The following is a 21998-nucleotide window of genomic DNA, read 5'->3' as shown; positions in this document are numbered from 1 at the left end:
GAGCGAAGTCAGTGGACTCGAATTGTATCATGTACGACAGGATATCAGGTTTTACAAGGTTTATTTAGAACAGGTTTTACGAGATCTTCGAGATCTTGTAATAAAAAGGCAAATTTTGCTTTTTTTGAATAAAATATTGGCTAATGCACAAAATCAAATTTCAAAACGCGTGAGGGTATCTAATCTTTGGCGAAAAACTGGTCGAAGAGCTCGTGGTAGCTCTTTGGATGCCTTAAGCAATTCCTTTACAATCCCTACTTCATTCCGGGAGCTGGTTGCCTCTTCATATCCAAAGAAATAAGCTAGGTGTTGACAGCAACGAACTATTAGCGTCCAAGCGCTCATAGAGTAACAAGTAGTTGGTTGTCACATTAAATTTGCTAGAATTCTTCCTCCAGCAAGCTTTCATCACTATCACTGCTATTGCGGCTAGAGCAATCGCTGTCACTATCATAAAAGAAGATCGAGCTACTGTCCTGATTCGTTTCATCGTAATATATGTTGTTGGAGTCAGCTGAGAAGTACGACCAATTGAACTTGTTTGTGTCAGTCTCAGCGACTGAGTTGGCCTTCTGTCGGCTATCAGGGGTACAGGGCCCACGTATCCGTCGAGGGGACGAGTCATCGAACTGGCTGATACCTCTCTCTCTACGAGGAGACAAGTCGTCCAGAGCACTCATGATGAGGTCTCGTCGACGGGAAGAATCGTCGAAGGAGTCAACGTCCTTGCTCTTCTCCGCAGTCTCGTTTTCAAACTCCACGGTTCTGTCTGAAAGCGTAGACAACCGACCACAATTGAGCACCCGAACTTCTGTATACACATCCGGACGTGATGCAGTAGGCATCATGAATCGCTCGCTTTCCGTCTCACCGTCGCTTCCCGGATCAATCGACCAGCACGTCTCCGAGAGGTCTCTCCACTCGTCTTGCTTTTGATCAAATGGAATAGGGCCAGCACTACTCAATTCGGAAGGAGTTACGGTTTGTGCATAGGATGTCATCGACGCTGCAGTATCCATGGAGCTACTGTTCGTTTCACTGGATCGACTCACGCGCGATGATCTGAAGACTGTCGGTAACGAAGATCGTAAATTAGCGAGCATCAGGAAGGAAGATGAAAACACCGAGCGATGGCTCACAAAGCTTGTGTCTTGAGAGTTTTGTGTACTCCGGGCGGACGGTAGTCCATTCATCGAGGCGTCTTGAATATCTATGGCAATTTGATCATCAGGCAGTTCTTTCGCTGACAACCTCGACGACAGCTTGAACGTTTGCAAGAGCGGAGGCTGTGGAGATGCAACCATCGTCGACTCTGCGCTTGCTCCGAGAGTATTTGAGGAGTTTTCCGATGTCGTTGTGGAAGTCATCCCCCGGATGCTTGGTGATAACAACTTTGCTCTGTTTTTACAGCGTCTGGAGCGGATCACGAGAGCGACAATGGCGACAAAAGCTATGACAGCCGTGGCAATGACTCCAACGAGTACCGGTGTACTCATAGCAACGGATTCGCTGGTGTTGGTATCGGTGGCGGTCTCGGTTGGATTTGACTCAGCGTAATTCTTCGAGCCGTTTGAGATAAAGGTGCCCACGGTATCCACTGCGGCGGCCTCTACGGTGCCGGTGGAGGAACTTAAACTGATAGCTAGCATTGTCAGTCTTGCTCCAAGCGCGAATAAGGAAATGGACGATTGGCAACGTACACCGAAGGGAAAAATCTTTTCAAAATGCTAGAAGGAGCAGTCATGCGTCTGAAGCTCATATTCCACAGAACGTCGAAAGTATCGAAACAGAACATGACACAAGAGGAGGGCGTACGGCTTTTAAGAAGTTGTCCAAGCCACCTTCCCTCAATCTGAGCCACATGCAGAATTGCCTAACGCTTGGGGGTCAGTGTCACCTTTGACTGAACATGTAGCTTCTTCATAACTGTATCACCGCCTGTTATACTAAAGGTCGATAAATCTGAATCCTTCTATTAATTCATTCAGCACGACAGACACATTATCACCGTTGCGCATGGCGGATACGGCAATAAGGCTTGCCACATTGTGCCATCATCGCCTAATGGAAGGCCAGTAAGATATCCCGCTGAGAGTACACACTGTTGGATGACAACACGTTACTTTTATTTACTAGGTCACCCCCTACTGTTAACAATATCCACAGATCTACTTTTTGCTTGTCTGCTTCCTGCCCCTCGTTCGGACAGGCGACGTTGAAGAGTCTAGAACTCGCGCTCCTTAAAGTTTTTTTTCGTGTCGGCAAAGTCCGAGTTCACGGAGAAGAAGGACGCGTCCGATGCTGCTGTGCTTCGGTACTCATCGGCGGAATGCTGCGTCGAGTGCCCCCAGTCGGAATAGCCGTCTTCACTATGGTCGTCATCATCGTCGCGCGGCGCCTCAATGACAGGAATTCGAGCCGTGTTGCTCGGCGCTGCATGGTAGTAGCTGTCGTCGCTTAGACCCGACGCCCCCGACCACGCCATCGAGCTCACTTCGCTCACGAATGAGTCGTCGTAGTTGTTGGTAGACTTGAACTTGTTGCTCTCATAGCTACTTTCATCGTACCGACTGTCGCCGTAATTGCTTTCATCGTACTTGCTCTCGTCGAACCTGCTGTCGTCAAAGCCCGTGCTTTCGGCGTATTTGTTGTCGTAGCCCGACTGATAATACGACGGTGCTGCGTTCGGATACTGCGGTCGTCGGTTCTGTTGAAGAGGGGTTGGTCGATTGCGTCCTGGTGCAACGACGGTAGTTGCCGATGACGCGACGGACGGAGCTAGTGACCTGGCCGTCTTGGGGGATAGAATGTCATAGTCTGTAGGTAACGGATCGTCAGGGATGTGGAAGGCCGGACGCTTCGGTACCGGACGAGCTGGTGCTACGGGACGGGCTGGCGGTGGAGCTCTGGCATTCTTGGGAACAGGGTCCGACACGTGCACTGACTTAATCGGCTTCTGTGGTCTAGGAGGCGGCGGAGGAGGAGCCTCAAATGCTGCTAACTGCGCAAACTGGGCAACCCGATCGTACGTGTTGCGACCCGTATACACAGTACCACCCGCAGGTTCCGGTCTTTTGTTCGAAGCTGGCCTGGCTGCTTGCTTCGGAGACGCATGCTGCTTTGCTCTTTGCTGTTCACGTGGCGGCGTTCGCATGGCTGCTTCTGCGTTGTCTCTACGACCACGACCTGAAGTAGGTTCACGTCCTGGTTCTCTAAGCCCACGAGGCCCGTTAGAAGCAAACTGCGCGTCAATGTCAGTGTTGTTCCTACCGCGACCTGAAGTCGGCTCACGACGGGGGCCGCCTAGAGGGGGAAACGGCGCGTCATCGTCTGGGTTTCGTCGTCCACGCCCGGACGTTGGCTCTCGGCGAGGACCCCCTAGTGGTGGGAATGGCGCGTCATTGTCCGGGTTTCGACGACCGCGACCGGACGTCGGTTCGCGTCTCGGGCCCCCGAGCGGTGGTAACGGCGCATCCAATTCCTGTTTTCGCCGTCCACGACCAGACGCAGGCTCGCGCGTGACATCACGAGGACCACCAGGAGCAAACTGTGCGTCGATATCCTGGTTTCTCCGACCACGACTGGAGTTCGTTTCGCGCGAACGCGGAGTGTTTCGCCCACTTCGTCCTCCTGCGCTCCTACCAGAATTCGTAGTTGGTGATTGCATCGCGCGCGTGCGTCGGTCGAACGCCGGGAACGACGGCGTACCCGACGACCTGCCCGTTATGTTCGTCGGCGATGTCGCCTCAAAGTTGGTGCTGTGGTGGCTGCGGTTCCGTCTAGACGCGAGTTTCCCCTCCGCTGCGGAACGACGCATGCAGTAGGACCTCACAACCCACGAAACTAGTGCCACGAACACGACCGCAACGACAATAATCACCACCATTACCGTTGTGCTCATCGAGTCAGAGGACGCTGCGGTGCTCTTTACTGTCACTGTATTGTCGGGAAGACCGGAGCTGGAGTTCGTGCCGGCAGATGGCGTCGAGTTGCTTTCGGTTGTCGCCTTCGTCGTGCTGCTTCTCGCAACACTCGACTCGTTCTGCGATTCCGTGACGGTGGAGCCTGCAGTATCCGAACTTACTGCGCAAGTGAGATAGTCGTCACCGCTCGTGGCGCAGTCCTTCCCTTTCTGGAGTACTATGCAGACACCAAAGTACTGGGTGGTGCCGTTTACTTCGGCGTTCGCGGCGCTCCGACAGCTGCAGCCGTTTTTCATGCATGTATTGCCCATTTCCGAGCACAAGACGTACCCGACCGGCTCCTTCTTATTGCCCGGATCATTCAGATACAACGCCTGCACGTCGATGCCGCAGATGTCCGGAGACGCGGACGTCGAGGACATGACAGGCAGTGAGGAGGCGTCAGCTTGCAAGGCCAAAATCGCAATGAGAGCGAGCGCGGCTCGAGTCGAGCTCGACAGCAGAGACGGTCTCCGTCACGAAGAGCAGGGCAGGGCCAGGGTGGGAAAAGTAAGAGACCGAGAATCGAGAGCTCCTTGTCCGAGTGAGCAGAGCATGGGCAGTACCGATCCGATGATAAAACCCAAACACATCTGACTCTCCAACGCTTCCACATGCGGAATGGCATCGCGATTGCTTCCGCAGTTGATGGCACTGCAGCGAGCACTGAAAGAGTGAGACACCACGAGCTATTAATAATGGTCGTAATGCGCGGTGTTCCATTCGCCTGAACGACGACATCGTTTCTCGATTATTTCACGAAAACCACGCGGTTTTTGCCGTATAGAGCTGTTCAAATTCAGCATTTATCGACAGTTATCGCTGCCTTGACATCCAGAATCCGGAGTCTCCGTGTGGGTATACATGAAAATTTTGATATCTGCGAAAGCGTACTAGCGTGGTATTTGATTTTTTTATTAATAATCTTACGAAACGATGTACTAGTACTCGCTAGACCCCCCCCCCCCCGTGAAGTTGAGAGAAGGCTACTGGACACGCCGCCTAAATTAGGCGGCGTCTCTATTTGTAAAAGCAAGGTTCATTTACAGCTAATAAAATAACGTTGAGTGCAGAAGCTGCAGCGCGTGGAGTCCACGGTGGACAAGGCATGGCCTGGGTAAAGTGGTTTACTCGAAAGTGAACCACTTTCACTTCAACATCGGTGAAATTTAAAAGTAGGATGTAGAGTACTTGGTCTTATCACTGGTAAGTTCCCAGCAAACTCAAACGTCCATTTTCGCCCATTCATTAGCTTAGCCAAACATATACTAACAGTGAACCTAATAGCCGACCACAACGACGCAGCGCATGGTGGCGTTGCTTTCCCCTCGAGGCTGGCCATCAACGTCGGCTGTTTTGCCAGAATTGCAGCTCGCGCACAGACCAATATGGCGGCGTTACACGTATTATTCATTCGTGGGCGATCGGCAGCGTGGCACGTCTTGAATCCACACCATTCAAGGCTCCTGGCATTGCCAGTGGCAAGCTGCAGCAGAAACAGTATTGGTCGGCGCCAAGTCGTTTTGAATCCATGTCATTCTCTCGCTGCTTCTTATCGAGTTTTTTTAAAAAAATATTATTATGTCTGTTACTGTAAGTATATAACGTATCTCACGGTACTTCCCTAATCTTTGTAGCCCAACTCAGTGGTAGAGTCCAGGGTGATCAAGCAAAGATGGCATCGTACCCCAAGAGTTACGTGTTCCCGCTGGCCTTGACGGACGCGTGGAAGGAGGAGATCTCGAGCAAGACGCGTGAGAAGCTAACAGAGATGCTGGGCGTCGAGGTGGACAACGTTATGGCGGTGCGTACTGAACTACGTGTAGACTAATAATTAGCGAGGGGGTGGCGTTCCTTTTTGCGCCTTCTTTTCCAGCCTCTAGAGAGCGATCTCCACTGCGTTTTAAGAGTCCAAATCGGCGAGGCAACAGGAGGAGGCGACGCTAGGCCAGAGGACGGACGGATCGAGTGGCTGGGAGTGGAGCCTTCATCCGTCTCTGTATATGGAGCTTTGTATGCACGTGAAAAGACGCTAAAAGAGGGTGTAAAACGGACCCCCAAGTAGGAATATGAGGGAGCGCCACCCCAGACAAGAAAGAGACCCGAGGCATGACGTCCCTTGTGTATTGTGTACGATTATGACGGCGGCGACTACAGGAATACGTGATCGTCATGGTGGGCAACAAGAAGAACATGGAGCAGATCGCCCACGACCTCGTGGACTTTATCGGTGACGAGTCCGCCGAGCAGTTTGTGACTTGGCTCAGTCAATTGCTGCCCACGTTCGAGGCTCAAGCTGCTCATGAGACTCCAGCTAACGAGATATCGCAGCCATCAGCGGAAGTAGCCCCGGTGCCAGAGCAGAAGGACGAGAAGAACGACAGTGCACCACCCAAACGTGTTATCAGTTTAAAGGTGTTATCGTCATCCGATCCGCCCAAGAAGGTCGTGTCGCTCGGTAGCAACCGAGGTACGATCCGCTCTTTGAACCCATCCAAGACCGACCTGGACGACGTGATCGCTCGACGAGCTCAACGCTTTGGCGTTGTGGAGAAGAATCCAGCAGTCAAGAAGTCCCCGTCGTCGTCAGGAAAAGAAGATCGTCACCAACGTGAAGAAACGAGAACGACGGGGAACAAGAGAAGAGCAAACGAGCGGGATGAAGGCGGAGGTCGGCTGTCGAAACGACTAGGACCGCCGGTCAACGTTGACCAGGCTGAACTGGATGCTCGTGACACTATGGGCTTACACAAGAAGCGACGTGGAGATCAGGAGGAGAATTACCACAGGGGAGGACGTAACTGGAGAAACGACCGGGACCATGACATGGACGATGCAGGTCGTAACGACAAGCGGAGAAATAATCGTGACGTGGCGCCACCTTTGCCTCCGTCGGATGAGAAAGATGACTTCAAAGGCAAGCAGGGATATGGCCAAGGTATGGGCCCGCCGATGGGCTTTCAAGGTGGTCCCATGGGCTACGGCGGCTACCCGGTATGTGACGTTGCTGCTGTTGTTTATGGTGTGTTTAGTAGTATAATTTCTAATGCTCTTGTGGTCGTACTTCCAGCCGTTTGGAGGTCCGATGTTCTACCCTCCACCAGGATTCAACCCGTACGGGATGGGATTCCCGCCTCAAGGCATGCCGCCGTATGGTGGCCGTGGCTACCCTCGCCCGATGCAGAACGGTCCTCGTGGCGCACGACCATTCCAGAACCGCAAGTGGGTCAATCCCAACGTCGCCAAGGCTGAGGAAGCCAAAGCCAATGAAGACAAGCCTGAATCCGAAGCAGCAGCAAGTGAGACGAGCAGCGCTCCACAAAACGCCGGTGTGAATGCTAGCGCTCCAGCCTTTGCCCCACGCAACCCGTACTACTCATCGCAGATGCGCCCGCGTTTCCAGAACAAGACGTGGGTGCGACAGGACCCTGCTAAGGACGAGGAGCTGAACTCGAGTTTGCCCAAGACTCCACCCAAGGAACTACTGGAGAGCACGGAATAGGTGCGTTTTGATCGCGATTGGCATCGTAGACCAACTAAGCAGGTTCAGTCGAAGACACCAAGCATGATGGACAACGTTACTACGTCAACCGGGGTGAAATAAATGGCCAGTTCTTTACCTTTTGAGTCTCATAACTATATCTCGCTTCTTCTGTTAGCGACGAGAACGACCCCACCCTTTACGAGCAGTCGATGCGGCAGCTCCACGTTTCGGTTCTTGAGACTGAGACTGGGAAGCTGCCACCATCGACAATGGCAGTTTGCGTCGAGTGGAAACTCCTACGCGAGCTTGGGACATCTGCGACTCGGATTGCGACGGCCCAACGATATCTTGGCCACGAGCATCTGCAAGTTGCGTGAACTGTTGATCTTCTTCGACGTCATCGCTATCGTCGTTTTTCTTTGCTTGTTTCTTGAACAGATTGTCGATCTTGTGTTGCTGGGATATCTTGGATGTGGTCGGTTTGGCTCGTTTCTTAGGTGCTGGCTTGTCGTCCGAGTCCGAGCACAAATCCAGCACGTCACTTGCTTGTGAGTCGCGAGTCGAACGCTTCGTTGAAACAGCAGCACGCTTGGGAGTTGAAGGTGCAAAGTCATCGTCATCTTCATCATCAGAGTCGTTGCTCTTGCGTAAGCGTTTTCGCTTTGGCGGGGACTTCTTCACTTTCGCTGCTCGCGTCGACGCTCTTCCTTTTGGCTTCGCAGATGGACGTGGAGTCATTTCCTCCTCTTCGTCTCCGTCGTCTTCCATCTTGAAATCATCGTCGCCGTCATCTTCAGCACCAAAGTCTTCATCATCATTAGACAATGAGGTCTTTCTCGTCCTGCTTTTTGCCGACCGAGCTGGAGCTTTTCTGGGCGTAGGTGGCTTCTTCTTACGTGGACTTTTATCACTATCTTCTTCAAGAACGGAGAAAACGGATTTTCTTACTGGCTTCTTCTTCTTTGGAGCTGCTTTCTTCGTCTGTGAAGATCGAGGCGTCCCGAAACGATTGGGAGACTTGTCAGTGCTTTGAGTTGTCCGTCGCGACTGGAACCCACCGACAACCGAGGCCGATTCAAGCTCCGTTTTACCAGATTCGGCTTCTTCCTCTTTTTGCAGTAAGTGTAGCGCATTACTTTGCTCTTTTTTCTTCCCAACGACACTGAGAATGTCCTGCGTCGACTTGGCGTCGCTCTTGGAGGTTAATTCACGTTGAGTCTCGTCGAGTATACTGTCCACAAACTCCTGAATAGCCGACGAGTTGTTCTTAAGCGTGAATTTCTCCAAAGCAATTCCAAGTTGTGCCTCGGGGAGCAGCGTCAGCTTCCGTTCGGGTACCCTCAGTTGCTTACTTAGGATATCTTCAATCGTCACCGAAGCAAGTGGCGTCGGCCGCACAGGACGTCCTAGAAGTGACTCCTCCAGCTCCCTACTTGCCTTCTTGTCTGAAGTATTGATACGATCTTTCTTCCGTCGGTAGAACAGTAAAATATCATTCGGATTGGCCACTTTTCCGACAAATTTCGCACCGAAACGTTGATTCACCAGCACAGGGAAGCCAGTGTGTTCCACACGCAATCGGATCAACACTAATTCCTTCTCTTCAGCTCCGTTTCCGACCTCTGGCAGTGGGAACGGACTCTCTTGTTGTCTTTGCTCACGTTCTAACGCTCGTTCTCTCAATCTCTCCTGTTGTTCTAACTCAGCTTCATGTAGCAACTCGATCACTCTGCCTTCCAAGTACTCGCCAATACGTTCTGTCACGTCTGGGTCGTTCGGTTCCAACTCCTCAATTTCACTCAGAATCACCTCCCCCATCTTAAAAGGACGCACGGTATGTAGGTCATAATTCGTCATCCGGAAGCTCTGACCGTTAATTTCCGCTACAGCAACTTGTTTCGGCTTGGCTTCCCCTTCCACTAGCGACGTCGCTACCGACGAACCAGGCTGTGTGATGAAGAAATTCCCCTTTAAACTCTCTTGGACGTCAATCTGACACTCATGCTCGTGTCCCCATACGACAAGGTCGATAAAGTCAGGGATCACACTCTCCGGGACGCAGTTCTTGTTCCCTCGTCCTTTATCGTCTCGATTCTGGTGCACCACGAAGATACTGAACCACTCTTCCGCATGTTCTGCTGGTCTTCTGAACGCCACTTTCCCCTGTGCGAACATCCTGTTCAACCTCTCATCTCTCATATTTCCTAAGCCATAGATGGCTACTCTCGTATTCCCTTTGGTCAGCAGCACTGGGAACACTTCGACTGCATCCACTTTCTCACTTTTACCAAAGTAATTAACCAAATTGGCAGCGCTCATTAGGTCCAGCGCTGCTAGCGACTGCGTGGCGTCTCCGCCTCCTTCTCGTGCTGGGTCGTCGTGGTTCCCGTGGATACTGAAGATAGGCAGCTCCACGTTGTAGTTGGGGTCCTCAAAGTTCACTACTCCAAAGTTGGGAAAGTTTACGCTCTGGTCGCTTACTACTTGGAAGTTAACAGCTCCATCGCCCATACAATGAGTGCGTAGTAGACGCATAGTCTCGTACAGTGTGCGGCGGCTCGGCTTGTTCTCGTGGAACAGATCACCACCAAGTAGCAGCAGATCCACCTTCTGGCGCTGCGCTAGCTGAAGAATCTCACGGAACGAGCGGAACGAGTCGTTGCCGCGCACTGGGTCCTTCTCTGCGTAGCCTAAGTGATTGTCTGTGGACAGCAACACACGCAGCGTGTCGCCCTCCTGCGGGTCGTCGTCCACCTGCGACATTGAAATGGAATTTGACTCGAAGGCGCCAAAACTCGACTAAGTACGAGCAGTACATTTTTTAAGAGACGCTCAATTTTTGTCCTTTTGAAATACCCAGTCGCCTCACGCAAATAAGAGTTTCGAGTCGCTTCGCTTTAGGTGTAAAACCTCGACGAGATAGCCTAAATCCTCAGCTTTCGAATGACACGAGTCCTGGCTACGGAGAAACAAAAATCCGAGTGCCGACTTTTGTCAGGGTGGCAGATAACTGGTTGCTTCCTTTGCTGAAAAATCTAAGAGAGTGGCTGGAGAACCCAACTGAGGTCGTCAAATCGTCGATCAGATCATTACCCTACCCCACTAGTTCATCCGTCCGGCGTATAGTGTATACTACGATCCCCCCTCCTCACCATTAATTCATCGGTGGGGAGTCGAGCAGGAATACGAGCCATGGAGAGCGACCGCGACTGCGGCGTAGCGGCAGCATGCGATCAACGCGTCACGACGGTAACACGCCCTGCATCGCGCGACTTACGGGCCAAAGCAGTCGGGAACCAGCCTGCCAAGAACTTGCGCGTCAAGGAGGTCTTGCGACCCCCCGTGTCATCCAGCGACGAAGTCAGCGAGAATTTGGATGCGTGTTCACTTAACAACAGCGACGAGGAGTGGGTGGGAACATCATCAGTTGCCTCCAGTGCTGTAAGCTGCGGAAGCCGGTCGAAACAAGTTCGTTATGGAACGTCGGTGTCACCTCAGACCGCAGCAATTGACTCAAGTGAGGAATCGGATGGGATTCAAGCGGCCCCTCCACGCAGATATGCGTTTGAGTCATGGGGCGACTTGGAGGAGTTTCTTAAATCATACGGGGCCGAAACATTCCAGGTAAGATGCTATAACTTGTTATAAAGAACTGTGGAGACGGCGTGGTTACCAACTTGGATATATGCATTGATGTTGGTCATATGTAGAGCTTTCGCGTCCGGACAGATAACAAGGTTACTGAGAGGAACAAAAAAATTCAGGAGTCTGGCTCCAAAGCACCACTGGTTCCCGACGAATGGATTTACTACGCAAGGACGTACATTTGTACGCACGGGGGGGGAATACAAACCAAAAGGCAAAGGCAAGAGGAAGCGCCAGCATTCGAGAGCTATGCAGTGTGGCGCACAGGTGGGTTCGAGTTGGTGTAGTTGGTCACAGTTGGGTACGATTTGGGTTGGTTGGGTTGAGTTGGGCTAACAGAGTTTCCTGTGGTTGCAGATCAATGCCTGTGTGCAAGTGGTTGATCCTTCTGGGCCGAAATTTGCTTTGAAACTAACGTCTGTGCGGCTAGAGCACAACCACCCGTTAACGAAGCACACTCACAGCCAGTATCCACAAACTAGAACTGCGTACGAACCTGAGGTGATTTCTACGGTGGACGAACTCCGAAAGGCGGGGGCCAAAAAGAAGAGCATATTGGCCTACATCCATGTTTAGTTCAGTCCAAGCTGAGCTGGATAATGATGAGGAAAATCATGTGGATCCTGCGTCTCGCTCTAGCAGCGAGGTGACCCAGCCGGACACGGAGTTGGTTCAATCGGGCACGGAGGTGACTCAGTTGGTTCAGTCGGGCATGCAGCTGGTTCAGTAGGGCACGGAGTTGGTTCAGTCGGGCACGGAGTTGGATCAGTCGGTCCAGTTGGGCACTGAGTCGACTCAGTCGGCTCCATCAGGTGCAGAGGTGGTCGAGGTGGCTAACAGCGTCAACCTCGATGAAGGCGAAGCCGAATTCGAGCTTCAAAGTCCACCAAAAGCAAAAGGGCGCCCAAAACAGAAATCTAAGGCTGTAAAAGCTAAACGGAAACTACATATTGCGACGGTTCAAGAGGATCTCGAGACGCACGATAAGCAACTCAACCTAATTTCGGCATTCGAGCTTCTCTTTGACAATGTAACTTTTGACTCGGCCCAAGAGAACATACTCCTGTTTAAGCTCTTCGTCTTCGCGACGAAACCGAAACCGCCAATCGCGCACGACTTGAGGAAGGTTCCAGCTACGAAGCCGTTGATGCGGCCTGATGAAATAGTTTGAATCTTTCTGATGGATCTAATAATGAACTGCGGGGCTGAAGTGTCAGCGTTTCAGCGAAAGAATCGTGGCATTCGCGAGCTGGACATTGCTTTAGAAATAGTAGGAGTTGGAGTATTCGCCAACTCAGCGATCAAGCTCATGAAAAAGTGGCACGTTGCAGCAGCAGCATTCAGAAGGATCGCCCGCGCGCTGGCATGGTTAGAGAACCTGGATCTGTCTAATTGCGGTAATGCCAGCTATTCAATCGAGGAAGACCCCGCCCTGCCGTCAAAGCTGAGACAGATTGAAGTTTTGACCCCACAGGTATGAACCAGTGTGTAATTGAGAGTATGATGGTAAACTAACTACGTCTGTGTAGATGGATGCGCTAGCATTGGCAGGTAAAGAGATGATAACGGATGAGGTAATGTACAAAATACTGGCCAAACTGTTTGGTTGTAAGCCCAAAATTGCCGTTTTCGACTCTTCGACACTGGGAATCGTTGTGGACGGAAGCGTGAACACCTCCAGCGAAATCATTCGAGAGGCGTTATCTGGGTTGACGACGGAGAAGGTGTTGATTCCAGTGAATCGCAACGGTGACCACTGGTGTGCTATTATGATGGACCTCGAGGGTGGAGTCATTTACGTGTACGATTCGAGTTCTTCTTCGTACGTCGTCAACGTACGTGCCGAAGCGCAGGATGGTAGTGCTACTGCCTCCAGGTGCACAGAAAGCGTTTCAGGTGAGAGTCTTCGACGCAGGACTCGGAGTTCAGACTGACAGCTACAACTGCGGAATCTACGTCTTGCTTGCTTTTGAAATGTTTTGTGGCGCAGAACCACTAGGTCACATGGACAAAAAGATGCTGCAGTGCCTGCGTTACCGCTATCTTTGTACGTGTCTGTAGAGGCAGCGCAGACGAATGACTATCGCTAACTCTCAATATATTTTGGCCTTCTCACATGTTATCTTAAAGTTGATACGACTGATTTCTATCAAGCTTGAATTTCATGAGAGCGCTGAAATGCAGTCGCGGCGCCGAGACCACGTGGACGCTAAGAGATCCAGCTCAAACACATCGCTCTATTCGGCTATACGTATACACGAGGAGCTGGCTTGATTTAGAAGGCTTCCACTTGGGCTGGATTGGGCTCAGGTTGGGCTCGTTTGGTCTCCACAGTTGGGGCGAGTTGGGGCAAATGTCCCGTCTCATAATTTCCCAGTTGGGCTCTCCAGCACGTGCCAAAATCTAAAAGCTTGCCGATTTACAAAAAAAAGCTAGCGGAGATGCCCAAACCCCAACATAATTTGTCCTTAAAACAAGGACGAAATAAGATGCAAGATCGTCAATTAAGTTACTAGTATCGTTACTATAGCGCTGTAAATAGCAAAAAAAGAAAAGCGTTCACATAAATCTGAAGTTAGCCTGCTGCTTTTCACAAGACTGGCATTTATTTACATGTAATGCTAAAATACTAAAATGCTCTTCGTTCATAGGAGCATAGTTACTGCGCTCAGGATAGAAGTACGACTGGAAATTGATTGACTGTAAATTTGTATTGTCGCTTGGGTAGCTAATGTATGTGTACCTTAGAGTTCAGGTTAGCGCCAGCAATCTCAATTTGCCCCCTGCAGTGCTTTACACTCCCTGCTTCTGGTTCTGAGATTGGTTCTGCTCGCCTTGGTTCTGAGATTGGTTCTGCTCGCCCTGCTTTTGCTCGCCCTGCTTTTGGGACTTGTCACCATCGTCCTTCTTGGACTTGTCACCGCCATTCTGCTTCGACTTGTCATCACCGTCCTTCTTGGACTTGTCACCGTCATTTTGCTTCTTGGACTTGTCACCATCGTCCTTCTTGGACTTGTCGCCATCGTCCTTCTTAGACTTGTCACCATCGTCCTTCTTAGACTTGTCATCGTCCTTCTTGGACTTGTCATCGTCCTTCTTGGACTTGTCACCATCGTCCTTCTTGGACTTGCCACCATCGTCCTTCTTGGACTTGTCACCGTCCTTCTTGGACTTGTCACCGTCATTCTGCTTCGTCTTGTCACCGTCATCCTGCTTAGACTTGTCACCGTCCTTCTTGGACTTGTCACCGTCCTTCTTGGACTTTTCCTCCTGCTTTTGCTTCTTCTTCTCCTCCTTCTCCTTCTTTTCCTTCTCCTTCTTCTCCTTCTTCTCTTGTTTCTCCTTCTCCTTCTTCTCCTTGTCCTCCTTCTTCTTGTCGTCATCCTTCTTCTTGTCATCGCCGTTGCTCTTTTGCTTGCCATCGTCCTGTTTTTCCTGCTTGCCATCGTTTTGGCTGGTGTTGCCATCGTTCTGGGAAGTGCTGGGCGTGTTCTGGGATTGGTCACCCTGCTGGCTCGAGCCGCGAAGGCCACCGCCCGCGCCAAGTTGGCGGACGACCTGCAGATGCTCAGCGACGTTGCTGGTTGTCAAGCCCGTAGCGGCATTGGTGGGGATAGCGGTCGAGGCGACGGCCACGGCGGCGAAAGCGATGATGTACGAAAGCTTCATGGTTCTTGGGTGATACGGTGGTCGGTAGAAGTAGAGGCGTCTTCCAATGGGGCAGTTGAGGTGAGTCGAGTGTGATCGGCTCGGCAAATTGCTGAATGAGCTCTTTCATCGGCTCAAGCAATGCTGCTGAGCACGACCGTGCCTCGCCCTATACCAAGGACCTTGTCTGACAAGTTGTCACTATTATACATGTATTAGGCTAGTGCGAATGATCCCATCTTTAATTCTTCTGCTTGCAACGTTGCGCACACGACTTCACAACCCTTTTGGCTAGTTGTTAAGGTCAATGACATAGAGAATCTCTATGTCACTGACCTTATAATGAGTAATGAGTGCTGGAAAAAACTTACAGTACATGTATAGTGCTCCCCTTTTTTTCTAGCACTCATAATCTCCTAATACCCTTTTGAAGCTGATAATCTTTCGTCAATATGTGATGCTAATTTCTTCGGTCAATCGTACAGCCTCTCTAAAATTGATCAAGGTTCCGTGACGGCTTTATAACGAGGGGGGGCACTGTACTGGGTACCAGTATATGTTTTCGCAGGCAGAGGGTGCAATTAATTTCATGGGATCTGTTCATCTGTGTTACTAACTATTGAAAAGGTCAACAGAAGCGGAGCAAAACTTGATTTCGCTGTTTGGAACAATGTTTGGCAAGCATGACGTACATGTAATTGAACAGAAAGGAACGCTAGGCTTCACACCGAAAGATCGCAGTTAGACTTTCGCTTTAGACGTTGTTAGTAACCTACTGCTCATGAATTTCTAGAAATCGAGAGGAATATGATTTGGCATGAATGCAGCACAAGAAGTATGGAATTAAAATAGGAGGACGCAAAGCTTGCGGCAAGTTGCTGCAAGCCTTGCGCCGCCGGCGAGCACTGGTGGTACCACGGTACCGTACTGCGTACACATCCAAGAATGAATCTTTCTCTCTGCGATCGTTCTGCGCAAAAGAAGGAAAGTATCCCGTCTTTGATTTGACTTGCATTTCCCCATGTACAGTACTGTGGTTGTGTCCCATAATCGTGTTTTGATTCAAAACATGTACGTACAGCACTGTTAATCGTCATCTACACGTGCAGATAAACGGGTTGGGGTGCAATACCTATACCGGTACTGTCCCACGAGCTCAGCCTTTACATGGCGTCCGCTTCGCTCTTCCTTTATCCCTCCTTGAATGAGTTCTTCTTTGAAGGATATCGACGGTGAATATTTTCAGATTCTGGATACTCTGAAATGCAATGCGCTGGCTTGATGACACTAAAGTGACACTGCGCTTGACGATGTCCACCATCCTTATGCTCTAAACTGCGAAACGGATTTCAAGATCTAATTGCCTAATAATTAAAGCGATACGACGGAAACAGACATTTGTGACCAAAGGAAAAGAGGTCCTAAAAAATGCAAAATCTATTTACTCATTAGCCGAAAAAATGATGACGAATCACTAAGCAGTATCTCTGTTTAGTGATTCGTCATCATGTTTTCCCAAATATCATTTGATATTTTTATATGTAATAGTACTATTTTCGATCTTGAATATTAATAGAGGCTCATTTTTGCAAAAGCTAACATAATATTTTAATATTCACTCGAAGAACTGAAAAATATTAGATACTTCATGATATTTTATGATATTTTATCACTTAAGTACGTTTCTTGCCACCTTACCCTCTGAGCAGAGCCATATAACTTTTTCGATCAGGTTCTAGAAAAGCAGTAGGCTTTAAGACTGTTTTTGCTCTAGTATTTCACCGTGAATGGAAAACTGCAAACGCTTGCAGCTGTTTAACGCTGATAGAGCGAAATCAAGACATTTGTTCTTGTTCTCTACCGATCTCCTTGTCCACATCGTGCGTCTAATAAACCTGCTGTCTATGACGCTAGATTAATGCGCTCAGCAGTGCCAACACACGACGCCAACCTCTCACAATTGTCCCTCCCTCACGGTTGATTAGTAATACTTCAGCTAGTCGAGCGTTAACCGCATCTGATTGATTAATTTGAACTGATTGCGCAATCTTTGAAAAATATAATATTAACTAATATTAAGTTGATATTTAATAATATCATATTGTCTCAGAAGAAAATATTAGGTGATATTTTTTGTATTAAATGGTCTACAGGTGATATTTTCACAATATTAACTTCACCGATTTTGGAGTTACCATTAATGGAACGCGATCCCTCTGAAAAAACCATACGTATTTCAAGGTATTTCGCAAATACAGTATTTGACTGCCAGGTCAGTCCTGAAATAATGCATTGAAACTACTAAAAGGAATAAAAATCAGAGCCACTCGTTGAGACCTTCATGCAAAACCACTTTTTCGCCCTTTCAGTTGGTCAAACTAACCAGCTATTGCCCTCACCCCCATAGGCGCACATTATACGCGAATCGTTGCGCCAGTTCCGAGGGTATAATGAATATGGCTGATGGGCATATTGTGACCGCTTCAAATGCGCAGAAGCTCCAACGAGCTGTGGTCAATGTTATGGCTCGACACGCTTCAACACGACCCGAGTAGCCACCCGTATTGTGAGTGGTATGGTATACAAGCACACGGTCAGAATTGAAGGCCTTCTGTACCCATTCGGTCTGGAATACTACACCGAAATTTCCTGCGCTTACAATCGCTACAAAGGTGGACGTGACGTGGCAGGAGAAGTGACTGGCTTCGTTAATTGGTCTACATACAATTTCGTGCTGCTGCCGATTCACTATGACGAGCACTACAGCTTCATCGTGATCGTAAACCACATTAAATTGCTGGCACGATCTGCTACCACGTCAACTCCTTTCCGAGTTTGCATGGCCCGGCGCCCATTTTTGATGTGATAAAAAGATTTTTAGGGGTGGAGTTGCGTAGACTTCACAATGGAGTTAAATCGACTGAGCCTCACGCTTTCGCTTACGCAACCACACCGCTTCAATTAAACAATCTGAATCGTGGCGTTTACATGCTACACTACATGGAAAGAGTTGCCCAGTATATCTAGAAGCAGGTTTCGAAACTCCCGACAGCCTCGCTAGTAAGGTACACTAGCTTTAAGCGCAAGGCGTCCTAGCTGTAAGAAAAAAGCTCGTGATCTCGTTAACAGACGACTGTGGCGAAAGCCTAGAGCGTGGTGCCGACCTAGGACCTGACGCTGTACAGCCCCGGCAAAATCAATTTCAAAATCCGTCGGTGGGTACAATGATTATAAGTCACTCTCTGCAAACGGTAGATGAAATTTGGTTCGAGTACTCTCGCGGAATCGGGGGCAGATATCCGTTCATGAAGCCGTGCAGCGATTCGGAAGCAAGTGGCGGAAAGAACTCACAGAGAATCGTTTCTTCTCTCGACGTAAAGTTTTCTAAGAAGCAATTAAGACGCACGCATCAAAACGCCAGACATCGAAAACGGGAGCTGCATCTGAGCAAGAGGAAAGGCGCAGAGAGGCAGCACAATCACTCAATCAGTTTTGCAAGCGAGTCCGAGCCCTTGTTCAAGACATTATCGCACAGAATAACTCGACCGCTTAGCAAAACAAGTCGACCACTACCTCGAACAACTCGACTGCATTGCAAAATAAGTCCCGTTCCTAAATAAATGCTAGCACCGCTTTGTAATTCGACGGCAATGATGAATATCTTAATCATTGTAAATATTATCTAACTGGACAGATGTAGCAGAATCGCGCAACTTTCTTTCACATGAACATAACCGTCTTTCAGAGTCACACGACCGTCTTACAGAATATCTCGATCGTCTTACAGAATATCTCGACCGCCTCACATAATAAATCGGTCATATTGCAAAATAACTCAGCCGCCTTACAAAATATCTCGACCGAACGTGGAGTAACTGGACCTCGTTAAATGCTAAATATCGAGAAAAAGTTGCAAAAATCTCTGAGCATTGCTGCTTCCATTCATAAATCCTTCGGTGACCCCCTAGTTTCCTCTTCTCTTCTCTCGTTTTCTTAAAGCCATGTCTGAAACGAAGCGACACTGCGCTCAAGTCCCCATAGAGGTCAAGATCGCTAAGCTGAAGATTTGGAGGGGCCACCCTGAATGGAGCCCGGGTGAAGCCGCGAAGAACCTTGGTAGCTAAGGCGACATTGCTCGGGTGGAAGAAGTCATTTTGGAACTCGCTTGATGGCCCTTCTGTACTACAAAACTCCGGAAAGCACTTCCGTGCTTAGGGAGGGGGCGGAAGGCAGGACTGAAACCGTACGAGCTTAGGATTTTGAAATATTACGATTCGTGCCGCTCCGATGGTAATACATGCACGCGTGGTGAGCTATTGCGCTATGCTCGAAATAAAATTCCAGTGTTTGCGAAGGAAAAGGAAAGTACACAAGAGAGGTGGATATCGCGCTTCATTGTGAAGTATGCAACTTCACTGGCCCGGCATATCGCTGGATCTAGTGGGGGGGGGGCTGAAGAATCTGAGTCTGGAGCTGATAAAAATACAGAACCTGATGAATATGAGTCTGGGGATGAATTCTGTTATAAAGATCCAGAAAATCATATACCACAAGCCAGTGTGAATGAAAGTGCTCAGCCGAATGTCGTAATTATAGTGCATGATAGTTTAAACAGTGTCGCTACCAATGGTGATGACTCTTCACGTCAAGGTGGCGGCGACGTTGAATCGTCTGCTTGACCAACAAAATCTTATGACGAATTCTACATCCAAAAAACAATCTTGCGGTTCTCTTAATAAAAGCGCTAGAACGGGGAGGGACAGAAGAACGCTTCGGAAATAGCGTAACAAAGATGATCCAATTTTGGTTTTTCTGTTCAATCTCTCAGACAAAAACCAGAAAGAAAGACTTCTTCGGCTTCCGCTTCACCAAAAAGATTTTGACAATTTGAAACCTGGAGAATTTGAAACTAGCTGTATTGTGAGACAAGCACACGGTCAGAATTGAAGGCCTTCTGTACCCATTCGGTCTGGAATACTACACCTAAATTTCCTGCGCTTACAATCGCTACAAAGATGGACGTGATGTGGTAGGAGAAGTGACAGGCTTCGTTAATTGGTCTACATACAATTTCGTGCTGCTGCCGATTCACTATGACGAGCACTACAGCTTCATCGTGATATTAAATTGCTGGCACGATCTGCTACCACGTCAACTCCTTTCCGAGTTTGCATGGCCCGGCGCCCATTTTTGATGTGATAAAAAGATTTTTAGGGGTGGAGTTGCGTAGACTTCACAGTGGAGTTAAATCGACTGAGCCTCACACTTTCGCTTACGCAACCACACCGCTTCAATTAAACAAACTGGATTGTGGCACTTACATGCCACATGCATGGAAAGAATTGTCCGGTACATTGAGAATAAGTACCCAAACTCTCTTGAGGCTCACGGACATCAGGCTCGTTTAATGTCTCTAAAGCAGATTGCTTTCGTGTTAGCGCACTCAAGCTGCTGGAGATGGACAAAGCAAAAGTGTATTCAGTTGAGTAAGCGGTTCAGGTAGCTCGGAAGTAGTTTTTAAATATGGTTTTTGTAGTCTTATGATAAGCTACAATACAAGGTGCTGTCGAGTTATATTGTAAGATACGGTCAAATTGTACTGCTAGCTGCGGTCGAGTTATTATGTATGATGGTCGAGTTATACCGCTTGATGCGGTTGAGTTATAATGCAAGTTGCGATCGAGTTGTATTGCAATTTGTGGGCTATGCTGCTTCTCAATCGCCACGTTTTTCGGCGGCGTCTATCTGGTCCGACCCCATACAACAAATAGTAGCGACCAGGTCCGGATCAGCCCTAAGATACGGCCACAGTATCCCTCACTGATGGAGGTCCTTACAGTTCTGGCCAAAAGGATAGCACACTCTTTAATTTCACGCATATCTCGACTAATTGTGTGAGATTTTCAAAGTACATGTAAATTTGGTCACATAAAGCGTTTTTCACGCTGAGTCGGCCAACCAAATTTGAGCGCCATCAGAACAATTTTGAGAGACTCTCGATACAAGGGTATTTGTGCGAGCATGGCCAAAAGATAACCTCACTTTTAATTACTTAGTTTAAGTAAGTAAATTATGTACATATGATGCGGTGCATGGTAATTCAAATGGGATGAAGCGCTTCAATGCATGAAATTGAGGCTGTGCGTCTCCAAAATCAAGCGATGACAGTCTAGAACAGCACCTTGAGCAGCTCTGGAGTGATACTAGTGCGTTTACTCTAAACAGTGTTGGTCTGTTCAGATATTGGGCTTTCAGGAGAACACGAAATGGATTACCTATGCGATTTTTCTATTTTTTTTTCAAAGAAAAAACAAATAAGATGTATTGGAGGCATGACGAAGGCCTCTCTTAGCCGCCTGATCACTAAGTGGGCAAACATGCATGATCCTAAGCAATTCATGTCGGCGAGAAAGATTACCAGACCGATATAGTCCCTTTATACAGCAATAACACGCGTGACATAGCTCGTCAAAGCGCCTTGAAGCGCTTCATCCCATACAAATCACCATGCACCACACTAAACATGTATGAACAAGTATTGTGCTTTGCAGATGAAATGTTCATCCGTTATAAAAGCCGTATGTAGAAGAAGCACGCGTAAAAATGAGATGGGAAGAGACAGCCATCGATTTTATTTTATCTGTGCTCGAATTACCGTTTCAAAACGGCAAAAATGATCGATTTACAGAATATCGATGTGGATTTGGCAGTTGATCGATTCCGATTTGACAGCCGTCTCGATTTAATAAATCGACCTAAGTGAAAAGGACAAATGCATTGAAATGCATAATACTTACTTTATTACAGGTACTTTGATCAAGTACTGAAAAGTGTGCAATCCTTTGGCCAGGTTCGCACAGATACCCCTGTATAGAAAGTCTCATAAAATCGTTCTGATTACGCTTAAATTTGGTTGGCCGATTCAGCGTGAAAACGCCTTATTTGGTCCAGTTTACAATTGGTCGATATATGCGGGAAATTAAGGGTGTGCTATAGTTTTGTCCTCTAGTGAAGTGTATCTGGCCAGTAGCCCAGAAAGCCTCAAGGGTGGGCGACGTACACGATGTATGCTCAATCCTACATATCTATCATTCCAGAAGAAGCCAGCAACTCCCTACTCCACACAGTAAATTGTGCTCGTTTGCTGACGATGACCATCGAGTCGGTCCTGCCCGAGTGGGAGCGGCTTGATCAAGACCCCCTAGTATCGAGGGAGACAGACGTAGTGAAGATGAGAATGACGGCGGAGAAGGAGAAGC

The 21998-nt window shown here is 48.8% G+C and overlaps 5 protein-coding genes across 5 annotated transcripts; 1 reads left to right on the top strand and 4 right to left on the bottom strand.

Moving 5' to 3' along the window:
• Positions 1 to 380: 380 nt before the first annotated feature.
• PITG_13161 (uncharacterized protein) lies at positions 381 to 1649 on the bottom strand (the record flags this gene model as incomplete). The annotated part of the gene is made up of 2 exons (XM_002900635.1): positions 381 to 1069; positions 1409 to 1649. 2 exons carry the CDS (start codon positions 1647 to 1649, stop codon positions 381 to 383), a joined length of 930 nt encoding a protein of 309 aa, XP_002900681.1.
• Positions 1650 to 2224: 575 nt separating this feature from the next.
• PITG_13160 (uncharacterized protein) lies at positions 2225 to 3154 on the bottom strand (the record flags this gene model as incomplete). Its single annotated transcript, XM_002900634.1, has 2 exons — positions 2225 to 2552; positions 2694 to 3154. 2 exons carry the CDS (start codon positions 3152 to 3154, stop codon positions 2225 to 2227), a joined length of 789 nt encoding a protein of 262 aa, XP_002900680.1.
• A 2462-nt stretch (positions 3155 to 5616) lies between these two features.
• On the top strand, positions 5617 to 7559 carry PITG_13159 (uncharacterized protein; the record flags this gene model as incomplete). Its single annotated transcript, XM_002900633.1, has 3 exons — positions 5617 to 5766; positions 6120 to 6956; positions 7033 to 7559. The coding sequence occupies 3 exons, from the start codon at positions 5638 to 5640 to the stop codon at positions 7462 to 7464; spliced, it is 1398 nt and encodes a 465-aa protein (XP_002900679.1).
• A 58-nt stretch (positions 7560 to 7617) lies between these two features.
• Positions 7618 to 10209, bottom strand: PITG_13158 (double-strand break repair protein, putative; the record flags this gene model as incomplete). The annotated part of the gene is made up of 1 exon (XM_002900632.1): positions 7618 to 10209. The coding sequence occupies one exon, from the start codon at positions 10207 to 10209 to the stop codon at positions 7618 to 7620; it is 2592 nt and encodes an 863-aa protein (XP_002900678.1).
• Positions 10210 to 13771: 3562 nt separating this feature from the next.
• On the bottom strand, positions 13772 to 14845 carry PITG_13157 (suppressor of necrosis 1, putative; the record flags this gene model as incomplete). The annotated part of the gene is made up of 1 exon (XM_002900631.1): positions 13772 to 14845. One exon carries the CDS (start codon positions 14758 to 14760, stop codon positions 13885 to 13887), a length of 876 nt encoding a protein of 291 aa, XP_002900677.1.
• Between the last annotated feature and the right edge of the window lie 7153 nt (positions 14846 to 21998).

This window comes from Phytophthora infestans, genomic scaffold (assembly GCF_000142945.1).
Source record: "Phytophthora infestans T30-4 supercont1.25 genomic scaffold, whole genome shotgun sequence".
Taxonomy (NCBI): Eukaryota; Oomycota; class Peronosporomycetes; order Peronosporales; family Peronosporaceae; genus Phytophthora; species Phytophthora infestans.
This window is presented reverse-complemented; position numbering and strand designations above follow the sequence as displayed.